The 19,845-nt window shown below is 37.7% G+C and overlaps 2 protein-coding genes across 4 annotated transcripts in view; both read right to left on the bottom strand.

Moving 5' to 3' along the window:
• Positions 1-252: 252 nt before the first annotated feature.
• Positions 253-5,927, bottom strand: si:ch211-63p21.8 (kelch-like protein 33). Its single transcript, XM_027176254.2, has 4 exons — positions 4,994-5,927; positions 2,445-3,393; positions 1,786-1,956; positions 253-1,474 (listed from the first exon to the last, which is right to left on the bottom strand). The coding sequence occupies exons 1-4, from the start codon at positions 5,748-5,750 to the stop codon at positions 949-951; spliced, it is 2,403 nt and encodes an 800-aa protein (XP_027032055.2). The 5' UTR covers positions 5,751-5,927; the 3' UTR covers positions 253-948.
• Positions 5,928-7,879: 1,952 nt separating this feature from the next.
• The window catches only part of slit1a (slit homolog 1a (Drosophila)), a 90,551-nt gene continuing 78,585 nt past the window's right edge, over positions 7,880-19,845 (bottom strand). The window contains exons 28-37 of one of the 3 annotated variants that reach the window (XM_027176258.2): positions 19,711-19,805; positions 18,895-18,992; positions 18,054-18,147; positions 17,483-17,620; positions 16,341-16,569; positions 15,624-15,754; positions 14,971-15,161; positions 13,551-13,842; positions 12,081-12,292; positions 7,880-11,157 (exon numbers count right to left, since the gene is read on the bottom strand). In XM_027176258.2, coding sequence (XP_027032059.2) covers positions 10,919-11,157; positions 12,081-12,292; positions 13,551-13,842; positions 14,971-15,161; positions 15,624-15,754; positions 16,341-16,569; positions 17,483-17,620; positions 18,054-18,147; positions 18,895-18,992; positions 19,711-19,805 — 1,719 coding nt within the window. In that variant the 3' untranslated portion in view covers positions 7,880-10,918. Of the gene's footprint in view, positions 11,158-12,080; positions 12,293-13,550; positions 13,843-14,970; positions 15,162-15,623; positions 15,755-16,340; positions 16,570-17,482; positions 17,621-18,053; positions 18,148-18,852; positions 18,993-19,710; positions 19,806-19,845 lie in introns of all 3 variants that reach the window. The other 2 variants (XM_027176256.2, XM_027176257.2) reach the window with 2 other exon arrangements.

Raw genomic sequence — 19,845 nt, 5'->3', positions numbered from 1 at the left:
TAAAATTGTGTGTATAATATAATACTGCATTTTTTATTTTTTTTTATTTTAATACTGTTTTTATTTTAGGTGTTATGCTAACCATATATTTTACATCAGATGTTAAACAAGACAAACAGGACTTCATTTGTATTTACTGTTCATCGTCTGTTGGCCTTCAGCTTCTGAATTTTAGGAATCGGGATATAGGCTTTAAAAGTATAGTCAGCAATTACAAAGCATTGTTTTAAAACAGTGAATTTATTTATTATAAGTCATGAAACAATTTGTAGTTTACTTTCTATATAAGATTTACAGAACAGTTATCTTATGCTCAAAGCTTTTAATATAGTAGACATGCATCATCACACTGACTAAGAATATAGTGCTTTTTAAAATAAAAAAGATGCAGTTCTACTGATTTATGGATTTTTTTCTTCTTCATGGAGTTTAAAATATTTTAAATTAAATATAGCATAACTGATGTATTTAACTGCAATACAGTGTTTATTAACAATATGTGCTCAAAACTCAAAATGATCACTTTGAAAATTTTTTTTTTTTTAAAGTGAGACAATATAGCCAAATTAATTAATTCAAACATTAAGGTCATAATCATGTGCTTAATTAATCATGTACATAAGTGTATTTAATTCAATATTTTTGAAATTATGTTTACATTATTTATCTTTTAGGCTCTATGAGGTTGCAAAGTGGCTCCATCCATCCATCCATCCATAAATCCATACATCTTCTATGCTGCTTATCCTGCACAGAGTCATGCATAACCTGGCAAGGGACACCCTGGCCAGGGTGGCAATCCATTGCAGGGCACAGTCACACACATTCACACACTATGGACACTACACTACCTGTCTTCAGAAACAGGTTTATACTAGTAATTAAGGAAAATATATAACATGTAATTTTATTGTTTTAAAATCAATAGGTCTTTTCCAAATCTTTCTGTCAATTTGACCTTCTTAAATGAGCAGGTAAGTGGAGTAAACAAGCCCGAATGTCTGTGACAGGGCCGGCCATCTTGCCCATATTCTCCCACCTCTGAGTTCCTGGGTCATAGCGATGCACCAGTCTAGCCTCACTGAAATCTTCTTGTGAATACCCACCCAGCACATACAACTTCCCCTCCAGGACAGCCGAGGCAGCTCCAACATGGCAGAGAGGAAGTGGTGTGAATGCAGTCCACGTATCATTTATAGGGTCATAGCTTTCACAGGACAACTGGTCAGTGTAAAACTCTCGCAAGTTACACACTCCTCCGGCCACGTAGAAGCCCTGGGCCACGTTTTCCATGCAGTGCTGAGCTCGATCATGCGCCATGTCCGCCAGATAAGTCGTCCCTTGTTCTGGATGGTAGAGGAACATGGACACCAGGCACTGGTATTTTAAATTAAACCCTCCTGAGATAAAAATCTCTCCTCCCCAGACGACAGCTGCGTGGCCACTCAGAGGCTGGTCCAACGAATGTGTGAAGCTAAAATAAAACACAGAAGCTTTCTTTTGTTTGTGAAATCCAATTCAGCAATAATTAAGCTCTGTTAAAATCACTGGTGAACTTTTTAGATTTTAAAAATAAACCAGTAGTGGATATTGTTGTCTGCAGTCTCACTGTTCATTCCAAGTAAACATAATTTAAACATCTGTGGTTTTACATGTGTGTGTAAACTGTATACCTTTGTTACGAAACATATTTGTTTTGCTGTCCCTTAGTCTCCTGATGATTTATTATGATTACTAGGGAAATTTGAGTACACTTACATACACTAAGTAAAGGTAGTCTCTTACCTCCAGGTGTCCGTTTCAACTGAGTATTTTTCCACACTGTCCAAATTAGTCCTGATATCCCTGTCTCCTCCAATAGCGTACAGACTGCCCTCCCTCACCACCATGGTAAAGTTACTCCTGTGCTCCTGCATATCTGACAGTCTGTCCCATGAGTTGTTTACAGGGTCATACCTGTGTCAGTTTTTGTATGTGTGCATTATGCATAAGAAAAAAATAGAGTAGGACACGATAGAAACAAACACAAAACAAAAGAGTGCACTATTAACCCTTATGTAGTGATTATTAGTTTGAGATAAAAATCACATCACTATTTAATGTTTTTATCACACTGTACAAAAAACAACATCAGGCTAACCATAAATTATAAAGTTATATGGTTTATGGTTTATAATTATAAACCATTTACAATTGTGTAAAAAAAAAAAAGATTTAACTTTAATGCCTCATCAACATGGAGCATGTTACACTTTTGCTCTTTATTTTTATGCCAATTCCAAATACCTTTGAATTACAGTTGTTGTTTTATGAAAAGTAAATAGTGTGACAAATTACATATGGAAAAACACTTGCACACAATCCAAATAGTCTATAAACCACGTGTGGTGCTTTTTAGTAAGTTTGGGATGTCAAACCTTTGTCATGTCTTAACTATGACATACCTGTATGCAGATTTCATTGTGTCTGCCTTAGAATAGTAATAGCAGCCTCCTGCCACATAGAGCTTTTTGTGGAGTACGCTGATTCCATGCCTAAACCTGGCTTGCTCTGGCATCTCACCCAGGATCCTCCACTCCATATCCTTAACCAACCCTGTACCGCTACGCAGGGAGTTAGCAAACCACATCTGCTTACTTGGAAGCCTTTGGCCTTCATCTTGATTTAATTGATCGCCTCCAACAACAAGAAGAACATCTTTGGGGTAACGTATGCGGTGCTGAACTACAGGACTGGAGTCTCCAAATCCAAATTCTTTTAGTGCTGTGTGGTACAGATATACATCATCACAACCACTACACTCCATCTGCAGGTTAACAGCTCGGACCTCACGAAACTCACGGAAGGTCATGAGTGGAAAGCGCACACCTGTCATTACTTCCTGGGCTTGACACAGCCTTTGGGTTGGTTCAGCCTCGATCCATGCTACCACTGCCCTGAAGACTGCCAGTTCAGACTGAACGCACAAGGCGTCACGTCTCAGAAGGTCTAACAGTTTCTCTGTCGGCAGCTCCAGGAACTTTGGAGTTGCCGTAACTTCCTGGAAGTGCATGAGAACAAAGTCTTCAGCTGTTTCAAGCAAGTCACTAATCATATACGCCTCAGCAAAGGCAACCACATCCAGACAGTTGTTGACATCCATTTTCTGTTCCAAATAGTTGAGACAGAGTGACAGAGCGGGTTGGAACTGGAACTGAAGAGCGGTGGAGGTGAGCTCAAAAACACAGCCCCAATCAAGAAACAGATGTCCACTGTAGCAGCAGTGAAGAAGGGCTTCTAGTTCAGGTGCTCCTATCATTAGCAGGGACACTGAGGTCTGGTGTGTCTCCTTCATACCACTGCAGAACATGGCACGGAAGTAGTCGCTATTGGCGCTCAGAATGACTCTGTGTGCTGAAAATTGACAAAAAAATGTAAATAAAGGGCATTGAACTATCCAATATATTATATCTTCCTAGTTATACTTGTAACCTACTTTCATAGCGAAACTCCATTGTAGTTTTCTATACATTAACAATAACATTGTTTTCCAACAGAGAAACAAGCCGAACAAGGGTTCTAGATACATTTTTAAGAGTATATGTATGTTAGAGTGTATCAAATACATGTCACATGTCACATATGGGGCCCTATAAAGGTTCTCTTGGGGAACATAATTGAATTCACAAAAAAAATAAATAAATAAATCTCTATTTCACTATATGGAGCAACAAACTGAACTGAACTCAGCTACTGATAATATATTAAATTCTTCATTGGATAAGCTAAAATTTAACTCTTTTCAAACCATGACTCTTCAAAATAACTGAATATTTATTTGAAGTTTCAATGCTGGTAAAGCACTGCACATGAGTTTTGTAAATGATTTACAATTTGTTGTTGTAGACTGAAGTCATTTGGAATTGAGTTCAAAAATTAAACATATAGATCAGAGCCTAAGCTGTCATTTTATGATATTTAGATGTGTTACTACTACAATGTTCCAATATTTGGGATCACATGAGAAACAAAAAGTATCACAGAAGAAGAATGCAGCAATTGATGTCAGTGGATTGCTGCCAGATTAGTTAGAGCACTGATAGGGGAGTCGGACATTTTAAGGGCTGTCTTAAATGTATATTCCCTAAGTAAAAAAAATCTCACAATGCTTTACACAGATCAAGGAGCATCGATCCTAAAAATGTTCCCTTATGGACAGAAATGTGATTAAGCTAATGAATTTATATGCCATAAAAACTTCATCCCAATGTGTGTTGAGCCAGAGCCTTTATCAGTAACCCAACTAGTTTCTAGATTCACTTCCTAAGGAGTTAGAGAGCTGACTGAGACACAACTTAAAATGTTATTTACTTTGATTTACTTTTTGCTCAGCTAAAAAAAAGTTGCATTACATATCTATAAATAAATAATAGGAAGTGAAAGTTGCAAGTCTTATCCGTATTCTTTTTATTTTTTGATCTCGACCACAAATGTCTTTATTGTATAGCAAAAATGAATAGAATTGGCCTTGCATTGAGAATTGACTTATGTACTTATGTTTGCAGATAAATGTTGATAAAGTAACGCATTTAAGAGGAATTCTATGTGTATTAGTGGTCTAAGAAAGAGATTTTGTTGTTTTTTGAACTTGTTCTAGACATAATGTGGTCTATTTGTAATGAGTTTGAAACATCTGAGGTGTGCCTTTAGCCCTTGTTCTATTGAGCTACCATTTTTCTTGTATATAAATATTATTATGTAAACACAACTAAAATAAACCTATAGCCTGTAGCAGAGGTGTCCAATCTTATCCGGAAAGGGTTGTTGTGGGTGCAGGTTTTTATTCCAACCAAACAGAAGCCACATCAGAGTCAAAGCCAAGAACAGCTGATTAAACAGAAGGAATCAGGTGTGGCTTCTGCTTGGTTGGAATAAAATCCTGCACCCACATCGGTCCTTTCCGGATAAGATTGGACACTGTTGGCCAATGGTTGATATTGTGGCATATCTTTACCATGAAATGTTCTTCCTTCAGCCTCCAGCTCCACATCACAGCCCACTTTATCTTGCCTCAGCTGCCTGATGCTCTGAAGAGTGACCTTTCTGTGCTCTTCACCAACATTTTTCCTCTGATTCTTCTCTGCATATTTCCTTCTCTCTCTTTCCTCTTCTTCTTTACAAAGCTCCAAAACCCTGGTAACTCCCAGATATAGAGCAGCAGCTTGAATCTGTGCTAAAGATCTTCTGTTCAAATCAGAGATGGCTCCAGTGTAGGCAAACTCCAACACTGCATTTATGCCCAAATCAGATACCTCAGGATCAACACATAAACATATTTCTCTCTCGTTCTGCTCATTCCTTTTCTGGAGCATCTCTAAGATGAGAGAACTTACAGCAGCCAGGACTAAAGAGTGAGCATGGATAGTATGTCCATGCTTAATATTTACAATCAGGTCAGTAAGGACAGAACAACACCTCAGCTCCTCCATCGCTTGGAAGACCTCAGATGAGTGAGTCTCTCTTGTGCACTTCTCTGGTTCTTGTTCATCATCCCACTTCTTTATTGTGTCCTGAATCATTCTTTCATTCTTTACGTCCTCCTTTTCCTTCATCCCCATTCTTCGGTCATTGTAAGCTTTTATCCAAGTTAACTTCTTGCTCTCTCTATCAAACTCTTCCCCTCCTTCCTCCATTACTTTTTTCCTTCGCTCTTTCTCTCTTCTCCACCGCTCTTCCCATTCCATAGGCAGGTAGCCTCTTGTGAACTCCATGCTTCTTGACGAGTCTTTTGAGCGTCAGGAAGCGGTCTGTATTGTTAGTTTTCCTCTCTGTTTTCAGCAATCTGTTTAGACATTGCCACCATGATTAATTCTCAAAGTAAACAACATTCTAATTTTAGATTCAGTAGATCGAGTATCCTTAGACCTCGACTGAGTCTTGGCAGTACAGTAGGAGCCAAAAGTCTGAATCCACCACAAGGTCCCTTTCAGACAAATATTAGAAGATTCTTCAGTAATATTAACCAGCAATTACAAAACTTTCTCTTTCTTGGGTCTTCGGAAAAACTTGACAGCAGGATAAAATATGTACACTGAGGTTTTTGTTTGTGTTGTTTTGTTTTTCCCTTAAAGAATATACACATAATTTCTATCTAAATATGCAAAAAAAAAGGTTGGTGTCACATTTAATTAATATTACACTTTTATCTGAAATTCATATGAAAATGCCAATTATAATTCTAAAGGGCAGGTATTACATTAACAGAAGCCCATTTACACCGATTGACGAACTAATTCATCTTCATCATTTATCAAAAAAGTCTTGTGATAAAAAATGGCTTATTGTGTGATAAACATTTCTGTTCCTAGCTGCATTTAAGACATCCTTTGCAACAACTTTCACACCGTTCTAAACCTGTGCACTTTTATTTTTATTTAGGTTTATAGTATAAGGTTTGAACAGTTTCTTGTTCTGTTTAATTGTATTAATTTCGTGGCCACTGAGAATGTATGCACGCGCAAAATTGAGTAAATTAAGGCATTGATTTTACAGATACTTATGTTTATGTACAATTATGTGTATATTCCCAGATTCATGTGTGTATTGGTGTCACACGAGTACAGCTTTCATAGAAAGTCATTTCATATGAGACTGGTTGGAGCTTAAAATAAAAAAAACCTTTAAAGTAGTTTTTCCGTAAGATCACAAAAAACTCTGTAACTCCACAGATCAGATTTTCAGAAAAGCATTTTTGTGTGAAACAATCAGAAAAAAGGAGCCTATGGACGGTATAAAATATTACTGAAAAGCTTTAAAGCTGAGTTTTCCAAACTTTGGGTCCTGACTCTGAGAGTGGTAACGGGATTTACAAACGGTCTAGTAAGGAAATCCCCCAAATCTCCTATTTTATATGAATTTATTTATTTGTATTTTTATAATGTGAATCATTCTGACTATAAACACTGTGATATCATTTTGAAATGTAGTCATGTGTTATATTTTCCCATACTTTGTACAGCTTCCCACTTTGTTGTACAGCAAATTACGATTTATTTCCATTTCCTTTTTTCCCTTCTATTAAGAAATGTAGAATTAGGCATAACAAAATTCTAGATTTAACCATTTCAAGTGTTCTTTATTATTATTATTATTATTATTATTATTATTATTATTATTATTATTATTATTATTATTATTATTATTATCATCATTATTATTATTATTATTATTATTATTATTATTATTATTATTATTATTATTATTATTATTATTATTGTTATTTTTAATGATGATTACATTCATTCATTTCATACCGCTTATCTGAACTTCTCAGGCGTCATCGGGCATCAAGGCAGGATACACCCTGGATGGAGTGCCAACCCATCACAGGGCACACACACACTCTCATTCACTCACACACTATGGACAATTTTTTCCAGAGATGCCAATCACCCTACCATGCATGTCTTTGGACCAGGGGAGGAAACCGGAGTACCCGGAGGAAACCCCCGAGGCACGGGAGAACATGCAAACTCCACACACACACACAAGGCGGAGGCAGGAATCGAACCACTAAGCCACCGTGCCCCCCGATGATGATTACATATTTAATATTATTTTTCATTGAATTTAAATTTATATTACAATTATTGATTATTACATGTAATTATACTTTTGTCCAATTTTTTTGTTTTCTTTCTTTTCTTTAGAATTCTGATTCTAAATTATTCAGCCTAAAACTTTTTTTTTTTTTTTTTTTTTTTTTTATATACCAGCATGATAAAATAAACTACATGATGGTCTTTATTTCATTCATAAAGTTTTTTTTTTTTGGCTCAGAATTGAAACCTTAGTGTACAAGTGCATACAGAAATATCGAAAAGAAGTAGCATACACAGTATTACATAATAAAAGCACACACATTTTTAATGAATGAAAAGGGTGGAGTTTTCGGTAAACATTTTGTCGGTGGCACTACTTACATTCAGATTTACTGCAATGATCAATTATAACCATCGAATCCCAGAGACGCACAAAAAGCAACAGAAGCACATTTGATAGTTAGCGAACATTTAAGAGCTCTTGCAGCACTTAAAAAAAAAATCAGTACAACAGAAACACTGCATTGTTCACAATACATGTTCAGGAGTATAGCTTAGGAAAATAGAGGGTTTATGACAGGATCTTAAAGTCTTGAGGGGAAAATGACTGGAGAGCGAGACGGAAAGCATGGAAAGTGCATTGAAACCATGCAACACACCTTCATGGATTAAGAGTTCACTTACATCTAACAGCCGCGCTGTTCAGTAAAGAAGAAGCACTATGAGAGGACAAGGCTTGAACGGGGTTATAAAAACGAGTGCTTAAGCTTCCACAGTAGCAGAAAAATGCAGGATAAAATGTGTCACCATTCACAAAAAGAAAACAAAATAATAATAAAAAAAAAGGAAATGACTTTCAGATAGCAGACACGTTAAAAGTCAGTCCTAAAAGCACTTCACTAAAGAGTAGGCCGCTATAAAAAAAAAGTCTGTGATGTTGGCACCTATGCTTGGGTGATGCTGACCGAGCAAGCAATTAGCACAGAGTAACCTTAAATATGCATTCTGTGTAGGGATTTTTTTGGGAAACAAAAGTAATAACACAAGTTAAACTCTACAAAAAAAATGATAATAACAACAAAAAAGTCAGAGGTACAATCTTTTCTGCTCGCAGTTGTGTTTAAGCCTCTCAACTCTCTGGTTTGGGAAACCGGAATGTGTTAGGCAGCCCTTTCTAGCTTTAATAATAATAATGTCGATATCATAAATACAAAGGTTTAAAGAAAGGTTTTTTATTTTGATGCTCATTTGAAAAAAATAAAAATAAAAAAAAGAAAGGAAGAATTTTTTTTTCCTCAAATCTGTAACGTTATTTTGCCACTTCTAGAGCAGGAAGGCTTTAGATAAAATAAATTAAAATGAAGAAAAAAAAATAATAAAAAACAACAACACAGTATTAGATGTAATATACAAATGGAAGACAACATATACAAGATTAAATTTTCCCCTAAATCAATACTGGCTCCTATTAGAACGAGGCCATTGGGATTTTTTTTATTTTATCTTGGCCAATTTCAATCTAGTTTAGCTTGCTATAAGTAGAGTTAAAAAAAAAAATAAAATAAAATAAAGTCTGCCAAATGTCATTCTGCCTTTTTTTTCCAACAGTACTGTAACTTCCAAAAAAAAAAATAAAATAAAAATAAAAAATAAAAAACAACAACACAGCTTAACTCTTTTAACATATAAAAATACTATACCAAAAGAAAAAAATACAAATATATATTAGAATCTGTTAGGCATTTCTCTATAAAGAGAGGGCTAAATGAGTTAGGTTACATCAGGAAACAAAATGTCAAAGAAAGCAATGCGAAAAAGCATTGAAATTAGAAAAAAAAAAAAAAAACGAGTAATAACGATGTTTAGATTAGTTTTTCAAACATGCACAAAAAAAAATTTGCACAAGTAATACTGCAGGCTTCGAGAGGAGGACATAAGATTCCTTCTGCTCACATTGAGGGAAAGGGAAACGCAATGCATGCTGGGTAAACGGTGTTCACGCAACACTATCGGCTGGTGTGTATAGTGTCTGATGTAGTAATAGCACTCAGCTGTACAAATACAGTGGCGTATATGGAGAATCCTGAGGAGGAAAGAAAACGAAAAGCGCTATTCATTAAACACCTACCAGAATTCATTGATACGAACTAAAGAAGCAACACAATTGACTTTACTTTGGGGTCTTGAAAACTTTAACGACAGTTCTTGTGTGGTGATGGTCACCACGATGTTGTTTTAATTAGATTTTTTTCAGTACTATCATCTGAATATACGTTCCGTTTACACTGTAAGACAAATGTGCAAGAAACACACTGGGGGGGGGGGGGGGGGGGGGGTAAGAAAACTATCATCCACGTATTAGCGTGAAGATATAAAAAGATCTAGGGCCCAAACCTTCACAAGACATTCTGTGGAAGATTCTGAATGTTGATAAACCCTCTTGTGTAAGTCGATGTACAAGTTAATGGCACCAGAAGGTTGTGCTCTCAATACCGTTAATGCGAGGCTAAGCACAACAGGTAGCTAGCTTTGTTTAGCTCGGATGTTAGGAGCACATGCTCTAAGATATTATCTCTTGTCCTGCTCTCTCTGGATGATTTTTTTTTCTCTAGCTTCTCAAAGCTACTCACTTGTTAGCCCAACATGCCTGAAGCATCATATCTAATGCTGTACTTGTTTGGACATGGTCCAGTACGGTCGATTAGTCAGTATACATCGTCTATAATATAGATTATGTCTGTAGATGTGTGTGTGCGTGTGTGTGTATGTAGATGTAGAGGTACTTTATAGAAAAGTTCAGTGTTATTGACAGTGGTGAGACTGTGCGTCATTGGTGTTACCGAGACACTCATTTACAAAGGGGACAGCCCCTGCGCTGCTTATGCAGAAAGGAAAAAAGCCTCGTTTCTTCATCCACATGCTTCTCTAGTGCTCAACCCGAGAAAGCTTTAACCTCTCTGCTGGTTGCTCTGAGGCTAACTGAGGCCTAGCAAATGGATGGAAAGAAGGAAACGAATGGATATCGTGCGACACCTCATGACTTCTCAGCCACCGTGGGTTTTTTTTTGTTTCACAGATACAACATACTTTTGTTTGTTTTTGTGTATTTTTGTTGTTGTTTTTTTTTTTTTTTGGCTCTGTCTTATGCCGTACACCCTTTTGGAGTTCACGGAGGGAGAAAAAAGTCCTCTATTTTACAAACGTTGTCCATAATATATAGTTTTATTATATATTTCTGTATACTCTCTGACTCGTGTCATCTCTCTTTCTTTCTTTATCTCTCTGCCTTTCTCTCTTTCTGCCTATCTCTTCCTAACTCTCTGCCTCTCTTCTCTGCACTACATGCAGCCCACACAGCCGCACTTGATGCTTTTTTCCACCTCTTCGCTGAACGAGGTGCCATCGCTGCACTCGAATGTGTATTTGCGGCGCTTGGTCCTCTGGCTGGCACAGCAGGCTCCTGGCTGGCATGCTCCACTGCATTCCACCCACGACAGCATGCGTGTCGTCTGACAGATCGCATAGCCGCGCTGCACCTGGTAGAAGTCCCGCACTGCCTCACCGCGACACTCTGACTCTAAACAGAAAAGAATATACATGTGTATAGAACCGATATGTAGAAAGATACCGTGCTTAACATACACAGGGTCATGAAATAGCTCAGAGGTTTTGAGGCACAAGGTGCGGGACACCCTGGACATGGTGCCAACCCATTAAAACACAAACACCACGCACTACAGGCAATTTCGAGATGCAAGTAAGCCTCCAGAGAATATTATTGGAATTGGCAAGGAAACTGGAGACACAATCACAGGTTGGAGGCAGGGATCAATCCCCACAACCTCTGGAGGTAATCCTAGATTGATTTAGAAATTAGTTCCATAAATCCTAACCCTAGATCTATTTTCAGTTTCCTACATTACACACAATACCAATCAGTTACTGCATCTCATCTACTTACAGAATTAAAGCTCTGCTGCATCAGTCTCTTTATCTTATCTAGCTCTCTCAACCAAAGCATTTTAAAGTGGCTACCAATGAAAGAGCCAAGTCTTTGCAATAACTCAACACAAGTGTAACACATATTCCATATACTATATAGTGTACAGTGTATGCTTTAAGACACAACCACAGTGCCTTGACATTGGGAATGTGACTACTTTGGCAACTTTATTAATATATTATATTATTATTATTATGGGCTTATTATAGTATTTGAGGCAGCGGTAAAGGCTCAGGGTTCAAGCTCCGGCGCTGCAACATTTGGGCCCTTGAGCAAGGCCCTTAACCCTCTCTGCTCCATGGGCACTGTATATTGGCTGTCCCTGTGCTCTAACACCAACCTCCAAAGATGGGATAAGCAAAGAAAAAATTTCACAGTGCTGTACTGTATATGTGACAAAACAAAGGCTTCTATTATGCTTTATTATGATTTTTATGTTCTATTTTTTCATTATAACTTTTTTTGACAAACATTCAGGTACTTTAGTTATTTCTCACCTTGATCACACAATTCTCCAGTGTATCCGCTATCACAGTGGCAGTACGCATCACCCGTGTCTGAAATCTGGCACCGGCCGTGCTTGCACTGTAACCTTCGGCAAGGGTTGAAGAGTTCTCCATGCTGGTTACACAGAGCACCGCGGTAACCTTCCTGGCATTCGCAGCGGTAGGACTGCATGTCCAGCGGGATGCATTTTCCATGTACACACCTACAGTAAGATGAAAGGTTCTTCAGTGACATTTGCAATGTTGATCTGATAAACAGATCCAACTGTAATGCAAAAATTGTGTTTTCTTTATGGCCAAACTGATTATATTTTGCTTACATAATAAGTGGATATTAATGCTGTTGTGTTTCAGCTGCTCATTGTTTAGAGTTACTACAGCACCCCTCACATTTTACCCAGGATTATGACTGGCACTGAGAGTTAACCCTTCAGTGGATGGGTTGGTTCACCACCTGGGATTTAAACCCGTGTTACCGAGAACTAATGAGTGGTTGTTAATGTATCATGGGATTACTGGAACAGGCAGGACATAGTGAAATTCTTGAGAATTCCAGGGTTTTTTGAGCACCACAGAGGCTTGGATGCACCGGTGCTTGACCATTTTATCAACAGCACAGAGTCTGGGGATTTTTGAAATATTCAGTTAGCATGTTCAGTACTAGTAGATTGTGAATAAACCTGGACAATCTTTTATGATTATATCAGTTCTTAGTATCCAGGTGACGTTATCCTCCATATTAACGATGAGTCTTGGGCATCGTGTTTGAGAAACTTAGAATTATGCTACGTTACAAATGTAAATTTGATTGGTTTGTACACAACCGTACACAATACGAAATGCAACAAAATGTAACTTTTTTTTAATCAGTATATATATATATATATATATATATAAAGTGACGTGACATACGGCTAAGTACAGTGACCCATACTCAGAATTTGTTCTCTGCATTTAACCCATTCGAAGTGCACACACACAGCAGTGAAAACACACACACCGTGAACACACACCCGGAGCAGTGGGCAGCCATTTATGCTGCGGCGCCCGGGGAGCAGTTGGGGGGTTTTGGTGCCTTGCTCAAGGGCACCTCAGTCATGGCCGGCCTGAGACTCGAACCGGCCTGAGCTGAGACTCGACTGGGTTACGGATCAGACTCTCTAACCATTAGGCCACGACTGCCCTTAATATATATATATATATATATATATATATATATATATATATATATATATATATATTAAGGGCAGTCGTGGCCTAATGGTTAGAGAGTATACACATATATATATATATATATATATATATATATATATATATATATATATATATATATATATATATATATACATACACATATATATATACACATACAGAAAAGTGACAGAAACAGTATGACTGTAATTTGTATTAGAATAAAGTGTGCAATTGGGGAAAACTGCCATTTTTGGAGAGCAAACTTACTTGTTGCCCTGGCATGGGTTGGCATTGGGCTGATCACAGTGCTGACCGCTCCAGCCTGGCTGACAATGGCAAACAGGGCCAAGAGCGGCATCTGGTTGACAGATTCCATGCAGACAGTAAATCTTTCGACAAGGCTCACAGCCGGGCACCACGCCAGGCTTCATCTGGGTCTTGGTGAAATCCTGCAGCTCGTTGTTGATGTACAGGTTCTGAATACAGCCATGGAAACTGGAACCGTTCTGAATGTGCCATGCTCGTGGAGCTATGGAGGAGTGCACATCAACGGGCATGCCTGCCATTCAAAAAGGAACAAGGAGCATGATTAACAGAGAGGTAACAGGATGGAAAGAGTACACATTTAATACATAAGAGATGAAGCATGGCAAAGGGGAGGAAGGAATATTTTAAAGAGCCGTGTTCCACACATGAACTTTTGTCTATATGATCCTGTCTAAGACAACTTAGTAGTCTTTTTTCCTCTATATTTTTTCCTTTCCTTGCACAGATAATCCTATTTCTATTTAAATTATAAATTCTACTATTTATTTAATAGTTTTATTGTTAAAAGAGTGATATACAATATTTTTTATTGTTCTTACGACACCGTCAGTCAAAAATACTGTGAACGGTCATGCATGTGACAAAATCTTTGAGCAATTTATACAAAAGCCTTTACTTTTGTCCAAAAACTATTAGACCACAGTGAAATTTTCTTCACATCTTCACAAGAGCACAAAACCCCAGACCCCATAAGTAATGTTTTCATGCTTTACTTTGAATCGTAGCCACGTATGAACAGTTATAAGGTGTTCTAAATAGTATATAACATTATAAAGACCGGATTCATTAAGTGCTACTATATTTTATCTTTTAGGAATATGGGATGTGATCACGTGATTTAAAGCAAGATTCAATAGTGTGGGACTCGGCGACTTTATAATACAAAGACAGGGGAATGTGCAAGATCATTCCTGCAGCACAGGCAAGCAACAATAAACAGCAAAGCACAAAGTATACAGTAAGTCACACATAAGAACACACGAAGCCACTTTTGAGATCTGAGACCAATTTGCATCGCTTTTGCCACAATTAGCATCCCTCACACTTACGATACTTCAAGAATTTGACAGTAATGGTGTGATCTCAAGAATAGCTTTTTATCGTTCTGTACTTTTTTCGTTTTTTTTTTTTTGGAAGTATAGACTGTATCTGATAAGGACTTAAACTATGGACTGTACAACAATTGTCTGCTGAGCTAATAAAAATTGTGCATCTAATGACGCAAAAGCAGTTAAAAGGTTTTTTTGTTTTTTTGTTTTTTTTAAACAGGGAAATGGGCCATAGCAAACACAGTCTGGGGAAATGGTAAGAGGGGGTGTCTAGGATAGGGATGATTAACAGTAGTGTTAATTGCGAGTGCCTGCAGTGGAGCGAGGTATCTGCGCTGGGCCCCTACCCCCCACGTATAGCGGAGCGTCTCCATTGAGGGGCCTCTCTGTTCCCACGCTGCCCATGGTAGTGGGCACACCGCCGTCGATCGACAGGTTCACCATCTGGTCAAATGTCACCAATTCCACCGTGTGGAACTGACCGTCGTTAATAGTCTCTGTGCTGGAGATAGAAAGCAAAAGAGAGATGAAAAGAGAAAAAGAGGGGGGATGGGGGATGGGGACAGAAGCAACATCACACCTTAGATATTTTTGGCTGAGTCAAGTTACATAAGCCTGTTTGACTCATAAGACTGATTCACTCATTGATGGTTATTATTATTTTTTTCCTTTTTAGGAATGAATAAATCAGAATCTGAAAATATATCACATTTAAAAAAGAACGTTTCACTGAATAAGTTAATAAGGTATGAAGTATGGTGAATGGGAAATAATGTTATTATTTAAATACAAAAAAGTGACAGATTAAAGTAAAAAAAATGAAATAAAACAGCAGTAGTGGGATGGAATTAAGTTAGAGGTTAAAGCTATTTAAAGCAGGGAAAAGTAAGACAGCAAAAAAATTAAAAATCAAATATCCCTGGACTCTATTGGCTCTGTAGATTGTCTCTATTTACTGACATACCTGTAAATGGCATGCCCGGGTTGACTGCCTGGGTCGTAGCTGACCTTGACATGACCTTGGAAGAGTTCCACAGCAATGTGATCATTGTCTCCATTATACAGGAGGATGCCATTGTCCTCTGCAGTGGACACCTTAAAGAGACACGAAACATTAGGATGTAAGAAAGCAGATATCGCTTTGGTATTACAACTTGGTATATTTATTTAAAATGAGATAATCTCACTGAGGACTGGGTCAAATTCTCAAGTATTTATAACCTTGACTGTTAATACAAGCTAAATGGAGTTAATGTGACTGTATTCCACAAGGATTTTAAGTCAGGAAACTTTATCTGCTGTATTGCTAATGCTATCCAGTTGGCTAACCTGAGCGATAACAGATATGATTTTAAGTCATATTTAAAAAAAACTATTAAGAATCTTCACTGCTAATACAAGACTGCATCTTTTAGTGAGATTCATACAAGTTTATATTCCTTCTTGCTAATGCTACCTAGCTAAAATAAACTAACAGGAATTCATCGCTGTCATGTCATAGCTAGTTGGTAGTAAACCATCCCTGTTGGAATGCAAATAATAAACCAAGCCTACTGAAAAATCAGGTAATTATGAATCAGTGTTTAGCTCAAGACCTTACAGTGAAACACAGATGTGTGTGTGTATGAACTACAGTGAGGAATCCACATAAACAGACAAACATGCGTTTATGTTATCAGACCTGCAAGGTGATGTTGGCCTGAGGCCAGTTCTTCAAGTCGCTCAGCAGTAGATATGAGTCCCGGTCCACAAAATTGACACTGACCAGCTTCTCACAGCGCGGTCCGCCAAAGCCGGGCAGACACTGGCACAGTGCCCGTCCTGCTCGCTCCACGCACTGTGCATCATTCTGGCAGTCAGCCAGCTGGCAGGGGGAACGAGGTGCAGGAGCCACCTCACACAGCTGCCCGCTAAATAAAAACAAGAGATTTTATTTATTAGTTGTGGATTTTGAATACATCTAATTTATCTGGATAGAAAATTCCTGCCAGTCACACCAATTCTAACGATATTATAGATTGAGCCGGGATGCAACGATAGGCATTGTGCATTGTGCATAGTGCATTGACTAGCTATTTATTATGGATTGAGTGGGGTTTCAATGGCAACAAGCTAATTTCTGTTTTTAATTTATAGTATGCTTCATTGTCTTCCTTACTGTCAATGACCGAGAGATGCTGAACATGGAAAACAACACAATATACAGGCTGTGACATTCAGTAGATTTTTTATTTTTTTTTGCCTACACAGTGTTCACTGCCATGTCATGCTAGAAATGAACCCTTTGTGCTATGAGTCATGTTATGGCTTTTGAGTGAATGCGACTTTTATTCATGAACAAAGATGAGACACTGCAAGTGCGGCAGTCTCAGTGCCCAGCGCTCACAGACAGTGCTCTAATGCCTGGCCGTTTCTCTGTACATCACTTGTGAAAATTTCTGTGTGCTCAATTTGCAAAACCTTGCACTAATCTAATGCTGTACAGTAGTTCTTCTTCTTGAGATGTTCACTAAAGCACAGCTTGCCATTTTCCTTTGTTCTGATTGCCGTTATTAATCCCGAGACTTGTCTGTTTCGTGCCGACTGTTCAATAGACCACGTCAGTATATTTTCAGGACATAAACACAAGCATGATATCAAACTGAAATCACTAACAGTATCCATGCATCCCTAGTTAAAAATTTTAAAGGAAGACATTTATACACATTTAAGAACACTGTGTTTTGAAATGTTTGCTTAGAGAAAGCAGCTAGAATATTTTAACTGACTTGCTCTTAGGGCAGATGTACAGTAAGTGTACCATATTTCATCACTTAGACTGACCTGTAGCCTCGGGTGCAAGCACAAGAGTAACCGTTGATCTCATCTATACACTCTGCATTGTTCTGGCACTTGTGTTCCTGACAGTCATCATAGTCCACACTGCAGTCATCTCCTACATACCCAGGCGCACACACACACCTGTTGCCAACACACACACACACACACACACACACACACACACACACACACACACACACACACACACACACACACACACACACACACACACACACACACACACATTAGCAATGAAAAGCAATGTAGAAAATTCATTCCAAACTTTTCTATAAAGTGGTACTTTATAAAATAAAGGGGTTTACTATTTACATTTCTATCTCATTGTAGATGCAGATTTGTGACAAATTAAAGAGAAAAAAAAAAACAAATATGTGAATGGATAAAAAAGTACAGATGTTCCTAGGCAGGTGTTGTGCATGATATAATTAAGCAGTTAACATCCCACATCAACAAATTTGTCACGCATCTGAATCTTAACAGGTGGCCGTTAAAATGTTGTTAAAACTTTTAAAAAGATGTCTGCTTTAGTGAATTTAATACTAAATGTTATTACTTTGGGCCAGCTGCTGTAATAAGACAGGTTGATTGGTGCTTGCAGGGGCTGCGTTCAGGAGCACACACGTCTTCCAGTTCTTCGCACATCTCTCCTACACACACACACACACACACACACACACACACACACACACACACACACACACACACACACACACACACACACACACACACACACACACACACACACACACACGTAGATATGAAAAATTATGGAGAGATCACACACACAATCTGTTTGAACAGTCTGTTTCTAATACTTTTTATTGCACCCTTTCTTTATTCATATGCCAACATTTTTACATCTGCCAGATGTATATGACACATTTAAGCCTTTGAACATCTTTGGTTTCTATGCAGGTTTTAATGTCGATTTGATTATAAGACCAACAAATTATGAACTTGGATTAAATGAAAAATCCTTCCAACAACAAAAAAAAAAAATCAAACCAAAACTGTATCCTTCTTTGAGTTGTTTACAGAAACTCCACTTGTTTACTGTTGCTCCACTTTAAATCTTAAACAGTGGTTTTGATTATCGGAATTCAGGTGGTTTAAAATATGTGAAATTTAAACCGGCATGCGTTAAAATAGATTGTGAAAATTAACGTGTTTGAAGGTAAAAAAAAAAAGTAGTCTGAAAGCACTAAATGCATTTGCATCGAGAATTAATGCCATGTTAGAATTTTAATCAGAGATTAAGTGTTTAATTGGTGATATTTTTGGTCATGTTTAAAACCAAATGGTGCAACACAACTCTATAAAACCAAACCATTAAACAAATGAAAATTGGGTACCTATGTAATAAGGTGCACACAAGCATGTGTAGTTGTTCACACCGTCTTTGCAGGTTGCTCCATTCTCGCAGTCGTTGTCCTCACAGTCATCGATGTTAATTTCACATCTTTGGCCTTCGAATCCCAGCGGACATGAACAACTGATGGAGGAAACACTGATTAGAGATTTAAGCTACAGTTAGGGCATTTTATGTATATTTGGGACAATATGGTTTACTAGACATGAGTCCATTAAACTTCTGTAACCATTATTTGAACTTATAAATGAAATGATTTAAACACAACCCTTAATGCATATCACTGTAATATTTCACACCACAGCTTTGCTAAATTCCTGACGCCGATTAGCCCGATTTTATTGATGATTCATTTTTTTATAACCATGACTCAGACAGTAGTTTGTTTTCAAGGCAAATTATTGTCCTTGTGTCAATGCATTATAGTTTCTATAGCGACAGCTTACTCAAAGGCTTCGATGGTGATCTACCATAAAAAAATGTTCAGGGTGATGTTTTCCGTAAGGACATTTTTAGTCAGCGTTTTTGAAAGGAGACTCCAGTGTCAGTATAGACAGAGGTAACTGTAACATTTAATAATACGTTGTTTCATGGTTCTTCGTAACATTACAAGCTGCAGAGAGCTGGTGTTGACAGATGTTATAATGTAAAGTTGCATTCACATATACGATCATTTTATCGCTGCAAATCGCCAGTCCCTGTACTATGATATTACCAGTAGGTGTTGATTCTCTACTACTGTTTATATTAATAACTTTGAATTACTGTATAAACGGGCAAAGATTTGCTGTGGTATAAATAAATAAAACACAGATGTGCTGTATTAACAACAAACACATACATGTAGCTATCTTCTTCTTCAGTCACTTGGCACGTTCCACCATTAGCACACGGGTTACTAATGCAGGCGTTGAGGGCAGTCTCGCAGTTCTTCCCCTGTGTAATTATATAAATAAGTGTTTATAGGGAAATTCCC

The sequence above is a fragment of the Tachysurus fulvidraco genome, chromosome 7, assembly GCF_022655615.1.
Source record: "Tachysurus fulvidraco isolate hzauxx_2018 chromosome 7, HZAU_PFXX_2.0, whole genome shotgun sequence".
Taxonomy (NCBI): domain Eukaryota; kingdom Metazoa; phylum Chordata; class Actinopteri; order Siluriformes; family Bagridae; genus Tachysurus; species Tachysurus fulvidraco.
The sequence above is the reverse complement of the archived record's forward strand: the minus strand, read 5'-3'. Positions and strand labels throughout refer to the sequence as shown.

What these genes read in the sequence shown, in the direction of transcription:
- si:ch211-63p21.8 (XM_027176254.2), bottom strand. Translation starts at nt 5,750, where the DNA reads ATGGAGTTCACAAGAGGCTACCTGCCTATGGAATGGGAAGAGCGGTGG. An exon ending in TGAAGGAAGAACATTTCATG is followed by an intron (nt 3,394 to 4,993) that starts GTAAAGATATGC and finishes GTCAATTTTCAG; the next exon opens with CACACAGAGTCATTCTGAGC. An exon ending in GTTGAAACGGACACCTGGAG is followed by an intron (nt 1,475 to 1,785) that starts GTAAGAGACTAC and finishes GTTTTATTTTAG; the next exon opens with CTTCACACATTCGTTGGACC.